General features: G+C 40.4%; 1 protein-coding gene and 1 long non-coding RNA gene across 2 annotated transcripts; one reads left to right on the top strand and one right to left on the bottom strand.

The window, feature by feature from the left end:
• Positions 1 to 80: 80 nt before the first annotated feature.
• Positions 81 to 1,439, bottom strand: LOC117735877 (protein Hook homolog 3-like). The gene is made up of 3 exons (XM_034541198.1): positions 1,185 to 1,439; positions 996 to 1,070; positions 81 to 526 (listed from the first exon to the last, which is right to left on the bottom strand). Exons 1-3 carry the CDS (start codon positions 1,239 to 1,241, stop codon positions 395 to 397), a joined length of 264 nt encoding a protein of 87 aa, XP_034397089.1. The 5' UTR covers positions 1,242 to 1,439; the 3' UTR covers positions 81 to 394.
• A 404-nt stretch (positions 1,440 to 1,843) lies between these two features.
• LOC117751216 lies at positions 1,844 to 19,753 on the top strand. Its single transcript, XR_004611881.1, has 3 exons — positions 1,844 to 1,938; positions 2,067 to 2,155; positions 19,356 to 19,753. It is a non-coding gene; the product is annotated as an uncharacterized LOC117751216 (long non-coding RNA).
• The last annotated feature ends 1,875 nt before the right edge of the window (positions 19,754 to 21,628 follow it).

The raw sequence follows: 21,628 nt of genomic DNA, 5'->3' as shown, positions 1-21,628 counted from the left end.
TTGTACTTAATTTAAATAACTATTGAATAAAACAAATGAGATAACACAACCATTTTGCATTATTTCTGTATCTTATCTGTACAAATATCTGTATAAATATTATATAATAAGGAATGAAGAAGATAATCTTATTGACAAGCCCACATTTAGGTATAAAACAAATACAAATTGTGATTTATGGCACTTACTATTTAGTTTTCATATGGAATCACAAATATTACTCCAGATTCCAACATTGACCACCAGGAGGTGATATCAGCAAACCAAAGAGAGTACAGACAGTAATTCAATGAAAACAAAGTACAGAAAATGAAGACCTTCTTCCACAACCTGGCCTCCCAGCATGCCCATGAGTGGGCTGAGCTCCTTCATTTCTCCCTGCGGATGGAGGCTCCTACCGGGGCTGCAGCCAGGGTGAGAGTGCTCTTCTGGCCTGGGTGGCCTGCCTCTGCTTGGCCAGGAAAGACTGAGCCGGGCCTGGAGTTCTGAAATCCTTACACAGACTGTGCTGCCGCAGAGCTGAAGACTGCATGAGTCAAACGCAACTGTCAGCTGTTAGTGAAAACACTATCGTACTATAATTTAGGTCTGTTAACCACACGGGACAAAGACCTGCTATCACAAATAATAATGAGTGCTGCTACTTCTGCTACTATACTACCACCACGATACCAGCATGAAGATAGAGTGCAACACTTGCCATTAGAGCCACAACAGCCTTACAAGAAAACAAAAAACATTTCCAAACACCTAATACAATTTGAAATGGTAAAATAAGACCGAGGCTCAATTCTTGTACGTGGCTTGCATATGGGAAGCCAGTGAGGGATATTGTGAATGATCCACCCGCCAGATGAAGCTCCACGGTTGTGGGTTTTTACGATCCTACAAATCTTTTTAACTTTCATGTACGTCTGATAAACAGCACTTCATTGAAATGTATTGAAAGTCTTTCGGGACACAGTTATATGGATGTTCTTTCTTTGTGTACTCACCATGCTTTGCCAGGCTGTCAGGATCAGTTTCTCCTCTTTTTCCTGTCTGGACCTTATATCGTCAACCTCATTTTCCTGTAGCAGTCACATTTTAAATGTTGTTTTACCAAATCCTTTTACCACAATGTAAGAAAATGCCCAACACAACAAAAACAGTAGTTCAGAGAGTCTTGACAGACACTAACCCACCTCTGAAGCAGCTGTCGTCATGGTATCAAACAATCCGGCCTCCTCCTTGCTGGTCATTGGTCAAGATATAGCACAACACAACAAATCTAACCCGAATAGAAGCAGAGAAATGTTAGCGTGACTGAACAACTTGTACACCAGCAGCCCCCTGACCTGCCCCGTCTGTTTGCAGCTCTTAGCTATATTTTGCAATGCAGGCCCTGGTTTTGTTGTGTGGCAGAACAATATGGAGAGAGGTGCTGCAGGCTTAAATGCTTTGGCTCTTCGCCAGTCAAAGATGCCATCCTGCTGACTCGGGCATATTCACTGTCAGACAGTCATTCAACGGCCTGGAGATTAGTAGGTTTTTACCATCGCACAATACAATTAGCTTTACAATAGATATGACATAGGTTGAAATTTATTGCGTTAAACTTTGATAGCCCACAATCGTTATAAGCAGAGACACCATGACCCGATAGGGCCATATCAAATGCATTTATGGTGCTTATAAGAGAATACAAAGAAATGATCTTAATAAGCTGCGTCATGTCACACTTTGCTGTCTCGACAAAGATGCACAAGTAAATGCTGTTTTTTCAGTTTAACTGAGTCATTCCTAGTTTCAGTGACCCAGAAATGCTGTAGTTCCCCTGATTATCACTTGACCAGCATCAAAGGCCAGCAGTAACAGCATATCAGACAAGATCAAGCAACAGAGAACATGCCTGGCCACTGGTGGCTAGTTGTCTACCAGAGCTCTCTATTTCCCTAAGTTAGTTTTTAAGTCTTTGTGCTGGCTTTAGGGGAAATGCGGTTTATGTTTTTGTCATTAAGTGTGAAAACAAAAGTGTGGGGGAGGATTTCAAAGAACTAAGTTTGTGTGTGTTTCTCTGGAACCAGGAGCAGCTGGGCTTACTGAAACTGTCTAAATTAAGACGAAAATCTACCCTGCAGCCTCACACAAACGAGCTGACCATATTTGCCATAAGGTAACGTTTGCACGTTTCACTTATCAAACACGTTCTTAAGCATTTGCTGCTCTGTGCTTTCAGTTTGTGGGATTCTGTGGTTAAGAAATGTACTCATGAAACTGAAAAGTGAAAGAAGCAAACAAAATTGTGGGAAGAAAAGAAGCTTTCACATATAAGTTTCTTGGAATCTGTCCCATCTCAAATCTACGACTGTTGACTCTGTTATAGACAGAGATGCAGACAAGAAATGCACAATCACTGCAGATTCCTGTTAGCTATAAGCAGGGCCTGAACATCTGTTGTGAAAGCTTACTCCTACTGCTATAGTTTCTGAGCTGCAGTCTGGCAGATTGACTTTCCTAAAGATTTCTGCTTCATCACAATCAGTTTCCTCGCGTCAGCTCATCTAATGAAGCAAACTTGTTGAAGCTAGATTTTTAGAAGAGGCAGTTTATATTCCCATAAATACCCTACAATGACAACATAATTACTGTTGGGTCTTATTTTTGTAGTTTTGATCATCATTTCCATCGTTTATAATAACCTTGTAATCACAAAAGCAACTGCTGAGATCTGGGAACATGGTGAGCTCACTATAATAGAGTCCAACAGGCAGAGAAACACAAGCTGTTCGCCAGATCCACTAAACCACTTCACTTTGAGGTACACATGACAGTATGTACACCTACAATGTCAGTAATGACCTTTATTTGTGAAGTACAGTAGATCAAAGTTGAACGAGGAAGTTGGACTTTAAACTGTGGTAGATTACAACAGATAGTTCATTTGGATGTTTGTCTTTGTTTTAAGAGACTAACCAGGGAGGTTTGTTTCTAATCATCTGACTGTTTGTCAGATCCTCATCGCTGACTTTTTTTGTAATGTCATAGAAATCTCAAGAATCATGCACATTATTCATACACATCATTACCAATGTGAACAAAACTGTTAATAAGCGACAAAGTTGTCCTAAACTGGAATTTCCCTTTAAATAGAGACCTTTTGTCAGCGTGAAGTCAAGACAACGCTGATAGATGATAAGGGATAGAGAGCAGAGCTTCAAAGACACTATGGAAACAAAATAAAATATAAACAAAATATGCATGATGAGAAAATATTGCTGTATTTTACGTTTCCAAAGAGTAGAAATGTCTCCTACTCCCATGAAAAAGATTAACTTGCACACACAGTTATACCAGTTCATACACACACGCAGCCATAAAACAAAGTAAATAATATGACAACAACTATATTTATTTTGTCTTGTTTGTGGAGTGAAATATACACTGGTGCACATAAGTCAGTAACGGGATCCAACATGCTCTTTAAACTGAGTAAACACACGTGACTCCACTCAGTGTTTATTGTACCAATTCTAACCCTGTACTTTCACATTTGTTTTTGTGTGTTTGAGTGTGTGTGTGTGTGTGTGTGCGTGTGCGCGCGTTTCGGGCACTCCCTGTCTTACACACCCAGCTTCACAAGAAGGACTCTCTGTGCATAAGGACCTGTCTGTCTGGTTTTCCGTGTGTGTGTATCTGTCTGTCTATCAGCTCATGTTGGATACAAGTTGGTTCTCTTTCCGTAACAATCACATACAGTATCTTTCTGGCAGTCTGCTGGCTTTGTTGAAACAAGACCACTTTATCAGTATTGTCTGACCCAGAATGAATCAGTTTGTTTGTTAATGGTCTGTCTGACAGTGTAATGGTATCAAGATGGATTGCAGAAAAGAAAGACTTGTTTGGGAGGGTTGTGTGTGTGTGTGTGTGTGTGTGTGTGCGTGCGTGTGTGTGTGTGTGCGTGCCTGTGTGTGTGTGTGTGTGTGTGTGTGCGTGCGTGCGCGCCTGTGTGTGTGTGCCACTTTGGGAAACATGCTTAACTTGCTGAGCATTAAATGAGAATGTTGTTGCCGATCTCATTTTTGTATGATAAATATGAAGCTACCAAGCATTTGCTAGCCTAGCTTAGCATTAGGCTGGAAACAGCTAGCCTGGCTCTGTCCAATTCTGCTCACCAGCACCTCTACACATAATATGTAGTATGTAGTTTGTTTAATCTGGACAAAATTAAGAATAAAAATAATCCATGTGGTTTTACAGTTTTACAGGGGGTTGTGAGACAGGCTATATAGCTATATAGCTTTATGCAGATTAGGACAGCTGTTTCTAGTCTTTATGCTAAGCTAAGATGACTGTTTTGGTTCCAGGTTCATATTAAACAGACAGAAACATGGTATTGATCTTCTCATGTTAGTGGGCCAGTGTGTTGTGTTATCTAGCAGATTGCAACCAACTGAAACTTTATATATATATATATATGTATATACATGTATATATACTGTATATGGTCTTTTGCCCTACATTTTCCTGTCACTTTACCTAAAAATCTCACTTTTTCTTTCTTCAACATATGTGCGGCATTTGATCTCTGTATGCACATATATACAAGTATGATCTAGTCTATATATGTATATAGGCCTAAAGTGACAATCATATTTAGCCACAGTAGTTGCCAGTGGGTTCCAGGAACCCCCAGGGATCTAGGTTAAAAGTAACAATGTTTTACACCCGAAACATCAGCACGATATGTACATTTAAGGACCGCTCTGTTCATAGGTTTTGCTCTTTACTCTGCTGGCATTAACTCAGTTCTATCATTCTGAACCAAGTTATATTTACCAACAAGAGCCTTCTCAGAAGTGAATCCAAAGGATATTATTTTTTTTTAATCTAATTAAACGGGTTCATGGTCTAATGGGGAGATATCTTTTTTGGCAGTAAATGAGCCGGGGGCGGAGGTGAAGAGTCTTTGATGTGAAAAAGCTTAAACCCTGACTACACGCAGTGTGTTCATTTCAGAATCATTCCGTAAGTTCTGATTTGTCATAACAGTGTTTGCACCTGAGTGTCACAGTGCTGTGGACATGTTGGCCACTGCCTGTCTCACCGCCAGCGGCCTCCTGCAGCACCAGCCTCACAGCTTCCTCTGCCCGGCCACACCGCTGTTTATGTCTGGGCTGCAGAGGCCAGCAGTAGCAAAACATGTTTTTCCCTCTGGGATCTGAAAACTGCAGACAACGTCTCCACAGTGAGACTGCAGGTTATTATCTATAAGTCAACCTGAGGATGTTATTATTTCTATAATGTTAAGGTGGAGCTGACTGGAGCTGGGGGGCTTTCTACCACACCGTGAGCAAGCTGTATTTTAAAAAGGATGACTTTCTTCTGATATTAAGATCAGTTTGTACATTAAAGGACCATTCATTCCATTACAAATTGCCTACATTACTGCTAATGGTTATTCTTCCTCTACAACTCTTCTAGCCTGAATCCACATCTCATATTTATTCAGCGATTTAAATTAAGTGGAATAAAAATCCAATTCAATAGGATAATGAGGCATCTGTATTCATTATGTTTTCTCCCCTAATTTTTTTGTTTTTTCTTTCAATAATCCTCCAGTCTGTGTATGACATGTTTTGGCCAATAGTCACCATGTCCATAATATAATTTAAAGTAAAGCAGTAACGTGTAAAACAACTGTAACGGCTCTGTAAGGAATAACATGTTGAGAAATCCAACAGCTGCAGGGTTACACATCTGCACTGAGAACAGATGGAGAGGGGAGGAGGTGGTGTGGGACAGCAAACAAGTGTACTACAGGGCTGTAACGATGGGCTGAGGGGTGACTAGTTAAGGGCCGACTCCCCACCCTGACCTCTCCTCCTCCTCCTCCTCCGCCTCCTTCGCCTCCCTTTATTCCTTCTGTCTTGCCTGCTCCCATGTCACCCCTGGGCTTCCTGATGGATGCTGACAGGAACGGCTGTCCTCCGTCCCCATACCCATCACCCCCACCCATCCACACCACTCCTCCTCCACCCCCTTCCTCCTCTCTCCTTCACTTTGTCCCCACGTTCGTGCCCGTTCAGCGCTGACCACGGTGACCTCTCTTTGGAAGTTGCCGTCCTGCGGCTCAACCCGGAGCTTCATCTGGGGCAAAATGTCTGAGCCAGGCTGTCAAAAGCACATCCGGGATGGGATCCGCCACCCATCCATGACTATTACTCTCTGGCGGTCAGTTGTGTTTCTCAACACTACAGGCAAATCACTGCACGTCTCTGTAAAAGCCCAAATGTCGTTGTACTGCATGTATCAATGACTGAAATGAAACGGAAGAAAGATTTGTGTAGTGAGTCAGTTTGACACCTGTGTTACGGTAAGACAACATTTACACAATGTATCACTAGTAATGATCACCGCATGCCAATCACTTTTCTTAAACTAGGGTGTGGCACACACACATACACAAGCATACACTCCTTCACATATCCTGTTGTGCAATTGCGTAAACTATAAATGTGAAGGCTGAACTTGTTGAACTGGATGGAAGATGGCAGATAATCAGCACAGGAGCCGATGTGGAAATAAAACAGGGACAACTCACACAGAAACGCACACACACGCCGTGCCAACATGGGTCAGTAATGATGAAGTAAACTTTATGAAATAACAGATGAGAGAGGAGAAAGTGGAGGATGTCATCCTTTGGTGGGGACATGTATTATTCATGCTGTCAGCGGAGACGTTGGTGAAGTCACAGCAGTGTAAGTAATAGCATGTGTCACATAAATCAACAGCAATGATGACCTCATTTTACCACAAAACTCCCTACTCCCACACACCCTTTGAGGTGCTCCAGATGCATGAGGGTTTACACACACACACACACACACACACACACACACACACACACACACCTTAGAAACACACACACGCACACACACTAGTCAACGGTGGAGGAAGGTTGTTTGGATGTTAAAATGTAAAAGTTGTTTGGATGGTAAAATGTAAAAGTTCCATTACGACATAAAAAAGTTATTATGGAACAAGTCCCGCATTCAGATGTAATTTGTGATTTTGGGCTATACAAAATTAATTCAATTGAATTGAATTCAAAGCCTTAAGAATGGTTTGAGAGTTTGGGAAATACACTTATTTGATTTCCTGCCAAGAGTTAAGTGACAGGATTAATACCACTCTTGTCTGTAGTCAGTGTTAGCTCAAAGTTCTCTAGTTCAGGTTAATTTCCTCCTTTCTTTTCTTTCAAATGTTCGGATGCTATGGTGTTTTATTAGTTTCATGCATACATGTGGGCTGTGAAGAGCTTGATCCTCTCTCTGCTCTATAGCAACGGCTCAACACTCACTCGACAAGTTGACTTTTCAGGCGGGGAAGAGACAGTGGCCAATGTCTCCGCTCCTTGGATTGCTCTACAGATGCAGGAAATTCTCGTTCAGTTGATCGCATTCAAAAGTGCATTCATGCACAGCACTGTGTACAGTATATATAAAGCTTTGCTTAGCATAAAGACTGGACAAAGGGCAGCTAGTCTAGCTCTGTCCAAAGGTTAAAAACAAAATTAGACCTGTCACGATATCTACTTTTCTTGGACGATCCAAGAAATAGTTGTGATAAACATAAAAAAATATATTATTGTGAATTTAAGACCATTTTATGCCATTTATATAATGATGATATAATAACATAATAATGTAAGTACACCTTTTAAAACATTTCTTAATGATAGGGAAAACCCTGCTGTTTATTCTGGCTTCATGCTAAAATGTTTGTGACATACTTTTGTAAACAAACATTTAAACACAACAGGCAATATTGAGGTCAGAAATAATGGTTGCATCATTATTGTGACTCGCCTACTACCAACACCTCTAAAGCTCACTGATTATCACATTATATCAGAATCAGAACCAGAATCGTTTATTGTCAAGTACATTGCACATACAAGGAATTTGACGAGGTGAAAGGGACATAACAATAAACATAGGCATATTATGTATATGAATATGTATATTGTCTATTGTTGGTACAATATATATATATATATATACTGTATATTTATTTTTTCTTAATTTTTTAAAATTAAATATATATATATTTAATTTAAAATCATAATTTGTAATATATATATAACATAAATACTAATAAACATTTCTTGGCAACAACACTTCAAGAAGTGATTGCGCCTTTCCAAGAAAAACTCTAATGGAAGTATTAAACATTATGAGTTCATTAGACTTCATACTTTATTTCAGTAGAAGTTTAAAGCACCAAAACATGCTTATATTCAAGTAAAGTACAAGTACCTTAAAATACCTGAGTACAGTACTTGGGTAAATGTTACATTCCAACACTGCACAGTCATGTTTTCAGAAGTTGTTTTCTCAGAGCTCATGCCGGTGTTGTACCTGGTAGCAACGCCAAACACCTGAGCAACTACCGCCACACCTGGCTGGAACCGCAGACAACCGCATGGTAATAAACTCTCCTTCACACACACACACAGACATGAGTGTACATGGAAACACTCACTTGTAGCCACTGATCTGAAGACAGCTGAGACACACAAGTCATTCCCATTGTCCAAACACAGACACAGACACAGACAGACAGACAGACAGACAGACAGACAGAGGGAGCAAGAAAGACAGAAGTTCTCATCATTCAAATATGAAGTATACCGTAGAATGCTCCCTTTTGCACAAGAAAATGAAAAAGAAAAAAAACCTTAATTTTCCCATGGCCTCAGAGCCAAACGCAAACAAATCTAATCACATAACAAAATACAGATGTGTCTGGTCTGCCCGGTGGTGAAGACCTTAAAATACCCTCAGCAGCCATTGAACACTTTTCCTTCTCGTCAGCGGCACAAAGCAACATGTCTTATGATCACAAATATGTCTTCACTGATTTAAAAAAAAAAGAAAAAGAAATGTTTCCAAATCTCTCTCTCCATTTTTCTGAGAGACAGAGGGACAGGTTCTCTCTCGAATCCTTGCCTCGGGCCAACTTCAATCCTGGACGGGATGTCAATAATTTCCAAGCCTTTATTTTTCCGCCTCCGTTCGTGGCAGTTCTTGTCTTGTCTTGCTGCCTGTTGTTTTGCAGCTCGGGAGCCTTGAGAGGTGATCTCATCTGTGCCTCGCTCCTCAACCCCCGCTCCCAAAACAACATTGTATTTATCTGACCAAAATAGCCACCTCAGGCTGGAAAAACCCTAGTCAAGACAAACAGATATAGGCCAAGAGTTTCCAAGGAAGCCAGTCTGGGCTGGAGGTGATGCTTTTGACTGACAACAGCCACGGGGCAACATAACAAGACTCTGCACTTACTTCTGTAAGGTGATGGTTAGAGGCAGAAATAATAAAAGCTTGTATTATTCTTGAGCTTCTGAAAAACAATAGAAGTACAGGAGGGGTGCACACATTAACTTCAACACCTGTATAGTGTAAGACAAGCGAGAAAAACAAAACAATTTGAGCTTGAGAAAGGTAGTATTTGATGGAGGGTTGATGTATTTGATCAACTCTAATTATACAGATGTTTTTCTTTTTTATTATAATACTTACTGGTAAAGATGATTTGTAACATTGACGGAAAACCGGGAATCAAAACTATTAATTATTATCATCGGTATTTCTGAAGTTATATGAACAATCGCAGAGCAAATAGGTCAAGTCCAGACGAGTTTAGTAAAATCACAAATTTGAATCAAAAGGTTTTTATTTTGTGCAAGATACTACACTTTAATATTAACAAGATACATACTACACCCTAATTATGAGCCGTTGTGAGACTATAGAGTTCATAGTTTGATTATCTCTCTGTAATTAACTATGTGATAACTTTAAAATTCTGGAAGAACACATTTTGGAAAATATTTATTTCCAAGAAAAACTCAACTTTATGTATATATTTGTCATAAGTTATTAATTTCACATTATTCAGAAAATATTGTATAATATGTATGTATTATATATACAAATAACTAACTTTAATTTAAGAGAATGAGAGGCAGAAAAATGAAATGGGTATCAAGGGTATCATTGATTGTGTTGGGGTTTAAACTAATAAAGGATTATCTTATCTTATCTTATCTTAAACCCGGGCTTTCCTTATTCACTTGCTGAAAGGAACAGTTTGACAATTTTCTTCCTTTCTTCTTGTCAAACTGTGAAGAAAGGAAGAAAAGAAGAAAGGAAGGAAATCACTGCTCCCGGCAAAGAAACACGGAGAGATAGCAAATGAATTCCCTGCTCAGGTAGACGTCTCTCGTGTTTTGGACTGTGTCGACACACTGAAGCCCCACTTGGGCTGTCTTAGGAGTGAGTGGCTTTGCTAACTCTCTCTAGACACCAATTACATAATCTGGTCTATCTGCTCTCAAGTAGAGACTTGAGACACACACATGAACAAACAGACACACCACAACATTCACACAGACAGACAAACATTAACCCACGGTCTGACCCTCTTCTCCTCCACCAAAAGGGGAGGAGGAAGTGTGGGGGGGGAAACCTGAAGAATTAAAAACACATTCCACTTCCCGTAAAGCCGGGAGAAGGAGCAGTGAGTCACTGGAGCAGCTTGAAATGGGCCCTTTTTAGTTTCAGACGCGACGTATTTGAACGTCTACACATGGAGCTTTTAACCTCCATGGGTCCTCCTCAAATGTTGTTGATGCTGCCGCTCTCCTTTCTTCTTTACCCCCGCTGCTATTTGTTCAGTCGTTAGTAAAAAAACTAATTCACAGAGTTGTCTGAAAGTGATCATCAGTCTCATTACTCAGTTCAACTGCAGGTCACATGGTACTAACTGCATACTTCTTTATATGTTGCTGTTAACACAGCTTGCCAAAAGTATTTTTAATTGGTGTTTGTTGTCAACATTTAACAGAAAAAAACAAACAATAATACACGTAATTGCACTAAAAGCACGCTCCGATCAAGAAAGCCACACATTTAATCACAACAGAGTGTTTTTAATAGACCTCTATCATGTTTTTCCCCCCACAGTGATGCCAAGAAAAGATTTGACTGTAAAGTCGAATTGGAAAACACCCTCATTGTGGGAATAAACCCTCCTTCTCTCTTTCTTTTCATCTTTCCACCTCCCGTCAGTCCAGACAGAGGCCCCCCAAAAAACAGACTGAAACCCTAAAATGTTGCTGTTTTTTCCATTTGATTCATCAGCAGCATCCTGAGTCACAGCCATCGGGTCCCGCTCCAATCACACTCATGCTGACAGCTTAATTGACTCCACTGAGGAAGAGTCCAGTCCCTTAACTCAACTGCTGGCGGCACTGACTCACACATTGAAGTTCAGGTGGACCGGCTATCATTCGAATCTGTTCACACTCAACAGGTGGCCTGATCAATGGCACATGATTTAGACCAGCTGGCTCAAGGCTTCTGCTTTCTTGCTGTTGTTGTTCAGTCATCTTCTTGTCCTTTATTTTCTCAACTTCTAATGTGTCTTCTTGTTTAATGTTAAAGAGTAACTAAACCCCAGAATTTTGGCTGACGTGTCTCAACACTGGCGCCGAGTCGCGTCTATCATCGGCCCAGTTTGTGAAACCAGTGTAGCATTATCAACACAGCACAGCACAAGCCTTTCCGCTCTTTTCTGTGGACTTGCACGTTACAAAATCTGGTTAATCGGTGTTTAGGATTATCTGGTGAATAGCAATGTGCTTCCCTACTCTGTGACAAGAGTGTGTAGATGAAGCTCATTTAGGGGAAGATTAGTTAGCTAGCTAGCTTGCTAATTCCGTCGTGTTGTCGTGCTACAGTTGCAGAAAATAAAAAGCACCATATTTGACTGGTTTTAACTTACTGTTCACTATGGCCATTACCCTTTGAATTGGCTCATGCGAATTGCTAGCATTAATGCTAATCACCAAACCTGGCAGCCAGGTGAAAATTATTAGATTATACTGTATACTAGTAATACCTTGAAGGATAAGGCTGTAAATATTCTATATATTTTCTATCTATAATTAGTCTATATATTTTTAATCCATAATGTTTGTATTGTCAACTAATCCAAAGCAATTTGATACTCCTGAAGACATCTGTAAAACAAGTCACAACTATATATTTTTATTTTTATAAAACCTTAAACAGCTGTAGATTTTACCAAATGTTAATGAAACAAGAGGAAACTGTATTTTTAAGGAAACATTTTTAGCATCGGAGTAATACAGGTAGTGAGGATTTCTGACAGCAGGACTGTGTATTATTACATTATTACATTTAATTTAGCTGATGCTTTTATGCAAAGCGACTTACAATAAAGTGTATGTTGGAGCAACACTGACCTGTGTGTTTTTGAAAATGAGATAAACTATAATCAGTGGGTAAAACGAACAACAGAACAAAATGTAAAAAGACTAACATATTTGTAAGACATGGATGACTCAAAATTGATGAAAAAATATCCAGTTTTGGACACAGTCATGGACTCGAGTATTCAGGTCTGGGCTGCTCTAAAGGACAAATAAACACACACACACACACACATATATGGATGTTAATATGCACGCACATGTATACAGACACACTAAGTCTTTACTCTCTCTCTAGCACACACTCACACATAAACCCTTCTCCACTGCCCTGGCTGTGCACCCAGGGCGACAGCAGTGACTCAGAAGGAGTCATGCGCACACACACATCACAAACTCTCACATACACGCAAACACTTGCGAAAATGCCCAAACTGCAGCAAACTTTATTGGTTGCAGGCCTCTGAGCTCCTGTAGATGTAAGTTGGTATATGAAGTTGAGGGTTTAATAAGCTGGACACAACAGAGATGTCTGACCTTCACACAGAAAGCTCACATACGACCTTGTGATCTGTTTTCACATGTGGTCAGATTATCAGATATCATTCTTTTTGTCATCTTGTGTTGCTAAAAATAAATCCATAACATGTAACTGACATTATGATCGGGAGCCATAAAAGTGACATAGTGAAGATTGATGAACTGAAGCTAAAGTTTATATTTATCAGTACTGAAGGGTGCCAGCGCTAACTCTTTCTTTGATGCTGGATTAAGGATTAGCATTTAAATATAGCTAGTTGTCATGTCAAAATAAATCTATATTAAGAGAGGCTGCCTAAAACACGGCAAAACTGTTGGACAAGATTTTCAAACAGCTGACATCTTTCGTCATTTGTGGGAATAATTAACAGGTCAATAATAACGAAACCTGCGTCACATGTAGACATCCTTTAACTCAACAGCCAGATATGAAAATAAGATTCAAGTTTGCCACCAGAGCATCATGGTTGTTGTATAAATGTAGGTAGATGCCTTGAGGGGACAGAGGAGAAGGGATTTTGGCAGAGTTTTTCATCCACCCCCCCCATCTTCATGTAGAGCCATTAATCAGAGACAATATGAAGTCATCGCTGCCTCATGGGATTTTACTGCCTGGAAAAATAAACCTTACATGGCTCATAAGCAGAATGCTACCACTGATATCACAAACTAACAAGCTGTGGCAGCCTGTGGTGCATTCTTTTTTTTCTGCGTGAAATCTTGTTTGAAAAAATAACTTCTTTATCTAATCAGCTTGAGACTGGGAAGATTGATTAGATGCGTTTCCACTTTTTCATGAAGGTGGAAGATAATGAAATGTGATGATAGGAAATAACAAGAATCAATCTGTGGGTTAGTGGAAATGTCAGATCTGGTGAAAGCTTGATAGTTTCCAAGAAGAGGAAGGAATGAACCACAACTCCCTGAATACGAGCTTCGACAGGAGAGGAGAGGAAAGACAGGGAGAAAGGTGGAGGAGAAGAAGTTAGAGAAAGGGACAGAGCAGAGGAGTAAAATCAAAGAACAGAAAAAGAAAAGAAAGAAAAAGATGAGAGGACAGATGGATGTACGTTGTAACACAGAATGGGGAGGTGAAAGAGGGCGGTTAGCTGGCATGGTGTTTGTGAGCAAATGTATGCGTCACTGAAGCTATTCCAAGATGCACAAATGCACCCTTTCTCACTCTATCTCTCACACACACACACTCACACACACACGCACACACACATCCACACACACACACACACACACACACACACACACACACACACACATACTTTGATAGGCTCTGGCTGTTTCCTTGACAACAGTATAGTATTTTCGGGGATCAGAGGTGGCAGTTGTGTGTGTGTGTGCGTGTGTGTGTACGTGCGTATGTGTGTGTGTGTGTATGTGTGTGTTTGTGTGTGTGTGTGTGTGTGTGTGTGTATGTGTGTGTGTGTGTGTGTGTGTGTGTGTATGTGTGTGTGTGTGTGTGTTTGACAACACTGTTAAAAGCTTGTTAGTCAAGAGGGATGTGGCCAAAATTGCAAAACAAGGTCATTTTTCTTGTGAATTCAGCAGTTTGGCATCACTGACAGAAAAGACTACTTTCTTCACACTGTGTCTTAAATAGTTTGATTGTTCCTGAAAACAATATTCAGTAAAAACGCAGGTGAAATAAAGGAGAGACAGATGTGTGAGTGAGGAGATGTTTCAAGAACCCTCCAAGGTTTGAATTTGTTTTGCAACACAGTCATATAATATCACCAATGTGTCAAATCTATTCTCGGCTTATGTAATTGCTTTCATTGATGTCATTTAGGGACATAGTCAACCAACTAATGACAACTCTGGATGGATTTGAAAATGTGAGGTGCGCTTTCTCCACTGATTTAGATTTGGTGATAAGAAGGAACTTCACACTTATCTGCACCTTCCAACTGACTAATGACCCTCACACATCTGTGGCAACCTAATAATTGTCAATATGAAACTGTTATCTGTATTTAATTAAGGGCTGTTCTCAGAGGATGATTTTAAGATATACACGTTACTTGATAGAACTTCAAATGTAGAACAAATGTTGACACCATATACAGGCACACACTCCCAATGTGTCAGATACACACACACAAGTACACGATAGCCCCCACTTACAATTCACTACAGGAAATCAAGCATTTCCTGCTGCATTTGGTACAGGATGTGAGGTTAGTAACTCGCTGTGTTTCAGCGTATTATGAATGAGAGCCACACTCACTGTGGACCACACTCTCACTCACAGCACTTTTGAAGTTCTATAATCAGTGGTAATCATATTTATACGAGTTACGAGTTACTCCGCTTCCACACATCTGATGAATAAAGATCTGTGTTTATAAAAAGGCTATGATAGCACGGATGTGTACTTATACAAGCATAAAAAACAGAAATTGTTAAATTAATAACCGGATGCATATTGAGACTGGCTTTTCTATTTATCGGATTTTTATATAATATTCACACTCTGATGGGATTTGTCAGTGTGGCTGAATTGATCGAAATTAACCCCTAAACATGGCGTCTTTCTTAAACTTTTACAAAATTGCAAAACACAAGAGACCAATTGTTAGTAACAGGTGTGCTAGCAGCTAACATGGCTAACAGCATAAACAGCTGGGGTGAAGTTTACAACTCAGCATTAATTAGCTAGTTAGCTACAGATGAAAAAAAACCTGTTAGCTAGCTACAGATGAAAAAAAACCTGTTAGCTAGCTACAGATGAAGAAAAACCTGTTAGCTAGCTGCAGATGTCATTTCGCCATCAGAATTGACAGTCTTTGTTAGAAATAAGAAGCCTGCTTTTGTCTACTTCTGTCTAAATGTAAAAACTTCCACTGTAATCATTATAAACTCCAGGGCTTAGCAAGGGGGGCAATTACCAGAGCGTCAACAACAGTGTCTGCATGTGCACACTTGCATGTGTGTTTAGTGATCAGGGAACTACATGAAAATAAGACTTTTTATCATCAATATTGTGTGTGCTCCTGCAGTGTAAACAAGGGTCAAGTGATTCCCCTGCGGGGAGAATTTAAAAAACACTGCTTGTGCCAAGAATGTATAAATAAAAAACACCCCAAGGGCAAACAGCATGCTCAGCAAAGCACACATAATGCACACATGTAAACAGGGAGGGAAAAGGAGATAGACAAATGTAGAGAATGATGGACGGATAGATAAAAAGAGAAGATGAGATGCAAAGAATAAAAGGAGTCTGTTTTCCAGAAAAAACACCTCAAAGCTAAGCAGAGAACTTTTTGCACATCGCCTGATGGTTACTATCGTACCCATCTGATAGAGTGATACCACACTGCACCTTATTTCTGGGCACCAGACTCCACCAGTAATACCAGACAGCTGGGAGGCAGAAAAAGAAAAAGTGCAGTTTAACCGTTTCACTGCCAGACAGATTGAGTTGTTTTGTGGTCGTCTGACTAAAACCGTTCTCTCTCAGTCTCTGGTGTTTCATGCCAATGAGAATGGATGAAAGTGTCACTAGACCACTCCCAGTCACGCCTGTCTCCACCGCTACCTGACAGATCTCTGAACACTCCGATGAATCATCTTTATTAGTTACCTAATGACTGGTCTGCATCTGTATAATCTGCACATTTCTGAAATGAAACCAAATGTTCTGATAAATTTGAAAACAAATTATCATATTCATGAGGCAATCACATGGCATTTTTTATGGCATCACGGGAAACACTAAAAATGAAGAGCTCACCACTTCTGGATCGTATCGCTTGTGCAGAGGGGATGTTTTTTTTTAGAAGTTTTGACCACAATTGAGTCTGCATTTCCCCCCTGCAGTATTTCTCTTTCCCCTTTGCTCTCATGGGAATGTAAGGGGAGTAAATAGAGGAACAGATGTCACAATAAAATTAGACTATGTAATATATAACAGTTACATATTCTAAATAAGCATAAGTGAATCAAAACCCTTAAATTTCAATTCAATTCAGTTTATTACAAATTTGCCTCAGAGGGCTTTACAATCTGTACACATACGACATCCCTGTCCCAGGACCTCACATCGGATCAGGAAAAACTCCCCAAAAATAACCTTTCACAGGGAAAAAAGGGAAGAAACCTTCAGGAGAGCAACAGAGGAGGATCCCTCTCCCCGGATGGACATAAGCAATAGATGTCATGTGTACAGAATGAACAGCATTACAAAGTTACATGAATATGACAATGTATGAATGGAACTCCAATCCATGAAACAGAAGGAGGTAGAGAGGAGGGGGGGCAGGGCAATCAGCAGGGCCAGGCTCACCAGGCATCAGACATCGCCAGGTCCAATGGACCCTATGAGATGTGAAGTCACAAAGACTTCGGGGAGGAAGCAGAGTTAGTAAGGTGCAATGGAGAGATGTAAATTCATCCATAAGTAGAGAGAGAAGAGGAGATAGGTGCTCAGTGTATCCTAAAACATCCCCCAGCAGCCTATAAGCCTATAGCAGCATATCTAGGGGCTCGACCAGGGCAAACCTGATTCAGCCCTAACTATAAGCACTATTGAAGAGGAAAGTCTTAAGTCTATTCTTGAATGAGGTGACTGTGTCTGCCTCCCGGACTGAAAGTGGAAGCTGGTTCCATAAAAGAGGAGCTTGATAAATGAAGGATCTCTAAATCCAATGTTAATTGAATACAATTTGAGACTGGCCAGTGCAATGCCTCTGCACTAATGAAGAACACCAGATATGATATACCAAATGGGAAAAGTAGCATTTTTGTTTGAAACATTAGCATATTTCTCTTTACATTACTCACCACTGATGCAATTAAAGAGGATTAGCTTCAGAAAAAGAGGTAATGCTAACAACGTTAGCTGGTTTAAAACAGGTACAAAAAATAAGAAACCTGTGGTGTGGCGCAAATATTGAATACAAAATACATTAAATAAAACAGTGGAAACAGAAATAGTTGGGATGCATGTAACACATTGAATCAAGCCTGATGAATGCATTTAGTGGAGTAGTTCAGTGGTGAGCAGGGTCGTCCTTCAATCTTCAATCAGAGGATCAGTGGTTCGATCCACGGCTCCGCGTGTCCTTGGGCGAGACACCTAACCCCAAATTGCTCCCATGGCTGTGCCTACAGTGTATGAATTTTAATTAGTTTTGCTTAAAACAAACTTTTATATCAAAACAAATGACAATTCAATAACTTTTTGAGCTAAATCACCAGACCACTGTGGAATCTATCAAACGTAAAAGATGCAGAAACAAAATGCCCCATGTCGGTGTATTTGTGAGTGTGCACACAGTATGTGTCATGCTACTGTGGCACTGAAAGGAGAGTGATAACTTGCAGGGGACACAAATGAGTCTCATGTTTACAAAAAGTGTCTGTGGTTTATAGTTTTCACGAGACTCAGTGTTTAATGTTGTGGCTTGATCTGCGTAACTTTGCTACGTGCCTTTAGCGGTGTTCCATATGTAGCAGGCCAACACTACCAGTAATAGATAACCTTTACACATATATTGCACCAAACGGTCTGTAGGCTGTAATATGTTGGTGACTAACTTAACAGGATTTTCTTTTACATCATAACGGCGTCAGAAGAAAGACGTTTTCTCCGCACAAAAGGTTCCGTAAAAGAACTCGAGAACAGCAGATACAGTACACGATGCAGCAGACAGGCAGCAATATCTGCTTGCTCAAGGACTGAAACACCTCTCTTGATATACAGAGTGGCACAAATGATCTAGGAGCCCACTCGAGGTGAACCAATGCACGCAGAGATAAACAGCACTCGCCTTTGACCGCCTTTGTACTTTGCTTTCTTCGTACGAGAACAACCATCCTTTGACAGGAAAGTTCCTGTGTGTGTGTGTGTGTGTGTGAGTGTGTGTGAAAACCCAAGCTGGTGAACCACTTCTGGTAAATAAAATAGAAGTGGGCTTTGCTTGCTGGTGTCATCTCTGTATTGCTGTGAATCAGATAATGAGGTTGAATTCAGACGAAGGTTTGAGGGGCTTGAATGACTGGCATGTATTATGACTGTATACCCTCTCATTGGAGGCAATTAGATTATTAGATTCTTATCATGTTAATATTGTGCTAGGTGCTTAAATATCATAGCACTGATACATTGCGATGCGTTAGGGACTGTTAAAGCAACACAAATGTAGATATAGCAACAAGCTGAGGACTTTAACATGTATAGCTTCCGAATCACTCACAAAACAATGAAACCAGTAAACCAGGGCAGTGTGGGCATCATGACTCTGCTGCATTATCAACATGCACATCACTGTGTGGAGTACAGTGTGATGTACTCACTGTTCTGATGAATTAATGAATGGGTGGGAAACTGATTTGGAAGAACTCCTCGTGGTTTGGAGCAATTGCAGAAGTTAAATATCAAAAGACTGAAACAGTTCATCCCCATAAATCAACAACTGCTCAATGTTCTCTTCGTCGACAAGACGTAGACATTCATGATCTTAAGTCTTCTTTTTGGGCATCCACTTCTGCTCACATCTCTCTGCTTTATTTCCAGGAAGCAATGGAGTCTAAAAGTGCTGAGTCTCGATGATCATCAGCAAAGGCAAGAGCATCAGAAGGCGCCTACACAGTTTCAGGCCAACTCGCACCATTGATCTCTCCAACCACACATCAGACACACCGGCCTTTCCTCGTATCTGCTTCGAGTCACTTTGATAAACATTTCTCATAATCAGGTGCTCTTATTACAGGCAGGGATGCAGTTAGCAGGCATACAGTAAAAAGAAAATAAAGGGGCCGTCTTAAACTTACAATATTAACTATTGTGCCAGACAAGTGTATAAGTAGGCTAACGATATCTAAATTCCGGAGCCGTGTATTCCTATAGACCTTAGTAGTAATGACTTCATAAACTTCTTCAATGAAAAGATTTTAACTATTAGAGGCAAGATTGATGATCTCTTGCCCTCAACTACTGCCGATCTGTCATCAAGAGGAGTGGCCTTGGAAACGGCTGTATGCCCTGGTGTATATTTGGATAGCTTTTCTCCCATTAACCTAGACCAATTGTCCTCAACGGTTTCTACTTCTAAACCGTCTACCTGTCTCTTAGACCCCATCCCAACGAGGCTGCTTAAAGACGTGTTGCCTTTAATTGGCACCTCTCTGTTGGATATTGTTAATGTGTCTTTGCTAACAGGCCATGTACCACATTCCTTCAAAGTAGCTGTAATTAAACCTCTCCTGAAAAAGCCCACTCTTAATTCAGAGGTGTTGGCTAACTACAGACCGATCTCTAACCTTCCCTTCCTCTCTAAGATCCTTGAGAAAGTAGTCGCAAATCAGTTGTGTGACTTTCTACATCAGAATAGTTTATTTGAGGAGTTTCAGTCAGGATTTAGAAAACACCACAGCACAGAGACAGCACTGGTGAAAATTACAAATGACCTCCTAATTGCATCAGATAAAGGACTCATCTCCATACTGGTATTATTAGACCTTAGTGCTGCGTTCAACACCATTGATCATGACATCCTATTACAGAGACTGGATCAGTCGATTGGCATTTCAGGTACCGCACTAAGTTGGTTTAAATCCTATTTATCAGATCGATCTCAATTTGTATTTGTAAACAATGAATCCTCAATGACCACCAACGTTAATCACGGAGTTCCACAAGGTTCTGTGCTTGGACCAATTTTATTTACCTTATATATGCTTCCTTTGGGCAATATTATCAGGAAACACTGCATAAACTTTCATTGCTATGCAGACGATACTCAATTATATCTATCGATCAAACCAGAGGAGACCAACCAGCTCGCTAAAATTCAAGAATGTCTTAAAGACATAAAAACATGGATGACCTGCAACTTCCTGATGTTAAACTCAGACAAAACTGAAGTTATTTTATTGGGCCCTGAACACCTCAGAGATCAATTATCTGGTGATGTGGTTTCTGTAGATGGCATTGCCCTGGCATCCAACACCACTGTAAAGAATCTCGGCGTTATCTTTGACCGAGACTTGTCCTTTAACTCCCACGTTAAGCAAATCTCAAGGATTGCATTTTTTCATCTACGTAACATTTCAAAAATCAGGCACATCTTGTCTCAAAAAGATGCAGAAAAGCTGGTTCACGCGTTTGTTACTTCCAGACTAGATTAGTGCAACTCCTTATTATCAGGCTCTTAAATCCCTCCAGTTGATCCAGAATGCTGCAGCTCGTATTAGCTGCTCTGCACTGGCTTCCTGTAAAATCAAGAATCACATTTAAAATTCTTCTCCTTACCTACAAAGCCTCGATTGGTAATGCACCATCATATCTTAAGGAACTTGTAGTACCATATTGCCCCACTAGAGAACTGCGCTCACTAAATGCGGGGCTTATAGGCTGCTGGGGGATGTTTTAGGATACACTGAGCACCTATCTCCTCTTCTCTCTCTCCTTATGGATGAAATTACATCTCTCCTTATGAATGAATTTACATCTCTCCATTGCACCTAATTAACTCTGCTTCCTCCCCGGAGTCGTTGTGACTTCACGTCTCATAGGGTCCATTGGACCTGGAGGTGTCTGATGCCTGGCGAGCCGGCCTCCCGCGTTGGCCCTGCTGATGCGCCTTCTCTCTACCTCCTTCTGTTTCATGGATTGGAGTTCCATTCATACATTGTCATATTCATGTAATGTGTTTATGTAACTTTGTAAATACTGTTCATTCTGTACACATGACATCTATTGCATCTGTCCATCCGGGGAGAGGGATCCTCCTCTGTTGCTCTCCTGAAGGTTTCTTCCCTTTTTTCACTGTGAAAGGTTATTTTTGG

This window comes from Cyclopterus lumpus, chromosome 1, assembly GCF_009769545.1.
Source record: "Cyclopterus lumpus isolate fCycLum1 chromosome 1, fCycLum1.pri, whole genome shotgun sequence".
Classification (NCBI taxonomy): domain Eukaryota; kingdom Metazoa; phylum Chordata; class Actinopteri; order Perciformes; family Cyclopteridae; genus Cyclopterus; species Cyclopterus lumpus.
This window is presented reverse-complemented; position numbering and strand designations above follow the sequence as displayed.